This window comes from Aythya fuligula, chromosome 1 (genome assembly GCF_009819795.1).
Source record: "Aythya fuligula isolate bAytFul2 chromosome 1, bAytFul2.pri, whole genome shotgun sequence".
NCBI lineage: Eukaryota > Metazoa > Chordata > Aves > Anseriformes > Anatidae > Aythya > Aythya fuligula.
The window spans coordinates 159,483,008-159,487,597 of record NC_045559.1 but is presented as its reverse complement, the minus strand read 5'-3'; the positions used below and the strand labels follow the sequence as shown (position 1 = coordinate 159,487,597).

Sequence of the window (4,590 nt, the reverse complement as noted above, 5' to 3'; positions counted from 1 at the left end):
AATGAGAGAGAGGAAGGGAGAGAGAGAGAGAGGGAAGCGGGGGGGGGGGGGGGGGGGGGGGGGGGGGGAAGGGGAGGGGGGAAGGGAGAAGCACACACACAGAGCACTGAAAGGAGGCTCTGTCCCCTAAACCCAAATAACCCACTTGCAAGTGCAGGTACTGGAAAAATGGTAAGGACCAGGAGTTGAAAACATTTTCACTTTAATACTGAAAAAATATGCCATTATAAAATCCTCGAATAGAATTAGTAAGTTTCACTTGCTTCCTCAGTTCTGATTTCCTCAAGTTATAGTAAGATTTACAACAGCACAGAATTTTCTACCATTAAACTTTGCAGCCTAAGCACTAGAGTGACATTAATTGGTCATGCTTAACTGCCTTGGATTTTTTTTTTTTCTTTGAATGTTTACACTGTTACCATAATATAAATCAAGGGTACTAATTTTTACATTCAGATGGAAAGGCAATACTGAATATGTATATTGAAAAAGAAGAGAGAGAAAACAAAATCAAAGCCTCCTCCCCTCCCCCCAAAAAAAGAAATTAAACCCTCCATCAAGAAAACAGGTATCTCCCAATAAAGTCATCCCCTCCTCAATGAAAAAAAAAAAAAAAAAAAAAACAGATGAGAATATTCATGCAACTATGTCTTAAATAAAACCTTTACATTTTTCCACAGTAAAAGTACGATTTCTACTGCCTATTGATCACACAAAAATGGCGAAATGGCACTTTTATTATTATTATACTGTATTTCTTATATAGAAGGTTTGATATGAAGGGACTTATCAGGTAAGAGGGATGATGGTGTGAACTAGACGTTGCTTCCAGTTGGGGGCTGGAGCGTCCCTGGGGTGCGTTGTATCCATGCGAGCCATGCAGCACTTGTTTTTTGTTTTTTTTTTTTTTTTGTTTGTTTGTTTGTTTGTGTTTGTTTTTGTTTGTTTGTTTGATTGATTATTTGTCTGTCTTTATTTTTAATTATTATTATTTTGCTTTTTGTTCATTTGTCCGTTTCGGAGTCGGAGTCATTTATTTACATTACATTCATGCCTTCGTGCAACTTTCCGCTCCTGCTTTGCTGTCAGGAGGAGGCTGACACCAGCCTTTCCTCCGTCCCCCTCCTCTTCCTCGCCTTTCGGAGAGGGGTGCGTCCAAAAGGGAAGAAGGCGGAAAAGCAAAACGACTCCCAGCACAACAACACAAAAGCCCAACAAAACCAACAGCCGTGGTTCTCGCTGCCGGGGCAGCAGGAAGAGTGTCCTCGCTCGTCCATTGCCGCCCCGGCGGAGCACGGGCGGGGGGTGCTCCCGTCGCGGGGGGCTGCGCCGAGCTGGGGGGGGGTTGCGGCCCAGCGCCGGCCTCCCCGCAGCGAGCACCGGGCACAGCGCTTGCAGTGGGGGACAAGGGCGAGTGCGCGCGTGTCTTATTTCTCACAGAAGGAAACCGAGGTGCAGAGACGTTCCTGACTAGCAGCGCAGGGCCGGTCCCCGGGTGGCGGCCGCCCCCGCCCCCGCCTCAGTCCGACAGGGAGTGGGAGCCGCAGTCGTAAACCCTGTGGGCCCCGTCGGTGCTGTAGGGCCCGTTGTGCCAGTAGGATGAGTCGCAGACTGTCTGCAAGGAGTTGATTTCAGATGCAGACGAGTTGGCGTCCCTCCTCTTGGACCGCTTTCTGTTCCTCAGGATGAACACCAGCATGCCAACCACCGTGAAAGCAGAGGTCACAAAAACCAGCAGGAGCCCTGGCACCAGCACCGAAATGGAGACCCGGCTGGTCTCCAAGTAGGAGTTGGAGTGAGTGCCTGTCTCTGCAAAGCCGGTGCTGTTTTTGTTGGTAGAACTTAGTGTGGGTGATATTTTCAGCTGAGGGCAAATCATGTCATTGGAGAGAGACTCAAAATCCTCCTTGAAGAAATCTTCTGGGGACTCACACCTCAGATCGCTCATAATCACCTTGGGGCGCAACATCTCCGCCCACTGTTTGAAAGGCACAATAGGGCAAGTACAGTCCCACGGGTTGCCATGCAGATCGATCTGGGTGATGGAGGTGAGCTGGTCCAACACCCCCGCTACCGGGAGGTACATGAAATAATTGTTGTGTATGCTCAGTTTGGAAAGTGAGACCCCAGCGAAGACATCGACTGGGAGAGACCTCAGTAGGTTGTTGTTGAGGATGAGGACTCTCAGTTTGGGCATTGCATTGAAGGTTCCAGGCATGATCAGCTGGATCCCATTAAATTCCACATTCAGGTACTCCAGGTTTTGCAGCCCAGTAAATTTCTCCCGGGACAGGGTGTCTAGGTAGTTGCTATCCATATACAGCCATCGGAGATCAAAGAGGTTCTTGAAGGTGTTGTTCTCAACGGTGGCTATGTTGTTGTTGCCCAAATCAAGTAAATTAAGTTTCCGGTAATCCAGAAAGTGGGATTTCCTGATGGTGTGTATTTTGTTGTCTCTCAGAAACAGCTCCTGCACATTGGATGGTTTAGGCTTCAAATCCACCAAGCTGCTCACATTCCTGTCATTGCAATTAACCTTTAAACCCGAGCCAGGGATCTGATCACAGCTGCATATCTGAGGGCAGGACAATGTAGTCAGTAGCTTGCTCTTTGTGCTAACTGTCGACACAGCAGCAGTGGGTCTAGTCTTGATTTGCCAGTTGACAGGAATCTTTGTACCTCCATTTGGACCAGATCCTGGTGTGGCAGGGTCTTCCTTGCCATGTATTTTAAAGGGGGTTGGAATGGGACCAGGATCACAGGTTTCTTCTTCAGCAGGGGGAGCAGCTAGACTAGAATCCACTCTGTTCTTTTTGCACAGCTCTTGCTCTGTGGTCTCATTTAAATCTTTGCCCTGCAACCTAGTGGGAGCTTCACAAATCACTCTGCCGATCAAAGCATTTTTGGGTATATTTTCCAGCCATTCCTTCAACGACAGCAGATCGCAAGTACAGTCCCAGGGGTTATCCTCTAGCAGGATTTCAGCAATGCCTGGGATCTGCTCCAGGACCTCCTCATAAGGCAAGGTTTTAAGACGGTTTCCCCGGAGGTCGAGGTGGGTGATCGGCACATACTGAAACACGTTGGGGGGCAAGGTGCTGATGAGATTGTCATTTAAAATCAACACCTCTAGTTTGTTTAAGTCCCTAAATGCTCCCGGGTCAATATCCCGCAATAGATTAAAATCTGCCTGGAGGTATTCCAGATCGTCCAGCCCCAGGAAAGTCTGCTTCCTGAACGATTTGATCTTGTTGTTGTTTATGTGCAAGCGTTTCACCAGCTGCAGCCCAAGAAAAGCCCCAGGAACAATCTCATGCAAACCGTTGTTTTCCATGTGCAAACTGACTGCATTGTAAAAGTTAGCAAACTCATTAGGGAAAAGTCGAGTCAGGGAATTTCCATGCAGAAACAAATGGTAAAACTGGGAAGTTGGGGCGGTGAAATGTTGCAGGCTGGTAAATCCCTTTTTCTCACAGTCTACGTGCAAATCCCCTTCTATCTCGTTGCAGGCACAGATCTTCTCTTTGCAAACGTCCCCTGTAACGTTTCCAGCAGCAAAACAAAGAGACGTCTCCAGCAACAGAATCCAAAGCAGCATTTTTAAACCGAGCAATTCATTCCCGATTTCATCACAAAGTAACAGCAACCTTCCTTCTCACACGGAAAGCAATTCCAGTCCATTCAATACATGAAATGTCCGAAACACCACCAACGGGGGGGGGGGGGTCGAGGTTGGGGAGGGGGAATGCGGGGAGAGGAAGCAAGAAGGGTCGGCGGAGGAGCGGGGGGGGCTTTTTCTTTTCTCCTCTCTCCCCCCCCTCCCCCGCAGCACACACATAGAATTGCAACAGCCCGGATTCCAGTCAATAATTATATCCACAAACTATCCAGGCACGTACTGCAAGGCACGAAAAAAAAAAAAAAAAAAAGTAGAGGAAAAAAATAAAAATAATCCCCCTTCTCGATTCTCCCCCCACCCCCCTCCCTCCCTGACGGTTCCCGGGCAAGAAGCTAAGCGGAGATCTGCCGGCCGGGCTGTCTCACCGTCAGGGAAACGGTGCCGGCCGCCGCCAGCCGCAGCATGCCGGAGAGGAGCGGGTGGAGCGCGCCGCGGTGTGCGCGGAGGCTGCGCGTGTGCGCGGCTCCCGCTCCGGCTCGGGCTCGGCGCCGGGCTGACCTTGTGGCGCGGGGCCGCGGGGCCGCCCGCCGGGAGCTGTCCGGGCTGCCGGTGCTGAAGGCGCTGCCTAGGCGATGGCCGCCGAGCCCCCGGCGCTGCGCGGCGCCCCCTGCCCCCGCTGCGCTGCGCCGCTGCCCATGCTGCCTGCGGCGGGAGCCTGCAGAGGGGTCGGAGCTCCCCGACAGAACGACGGACTGACAGACCGACCGAGCGACCGCGCCGCGCCTCGCCTCGCCCTGCCGGCCGCGCTGCCTCCCCTCGTCGCCCGCGCCCTCGCTCGCTCTTCTTTCCGTTTTCTTCCGCTGCTGCCGAGCCGCACGCTAAGCTCGCACACACTCACAGGCACGCAGGGGGAGAGTTGCTAAGAGGCTCTGCTCGTTTCAACCTGGTGCACTCTGAAAGATCTGACACCC

The 4,590-nt window shown here is 51.5% G+C and overlaps 1 protein-coding gene across 1 annotated transcript; it reads right to left on the bottom strand.

The window, feature by feature from the left end:
• Window positions 1-968: 968 nt before the first annotated feature.
• On the bottom strand, window positions 969-3,902 carry SLITRK1 (SLIT and NTRK like family member 1). The gene has a single exon (XM_032204586.1). It carries the CDS (start codon window positions 3,596-3,598, stop codon window positions 1,520-1,522), a length of 2,079 nt encoding a protein of 692 aa, XP_032060477.1. The 5' UTR covers window positions 3,599-3,902; the 3' UTR covers window positions 969-1,519.
• Window positions 3,903-4,590: the final 688 nt, after the last annotated feature.

Bases quoted from the DNA above. Each gene is read 5' to 3' on its own strand.
- SLITRK1 (XM_032204586.1), bottom strand. From the start codon at position 3,598: ATGCTGCTTTGGATTCTGTTGCTGGAGACGTCTCTTTGTTTTGCTGCT.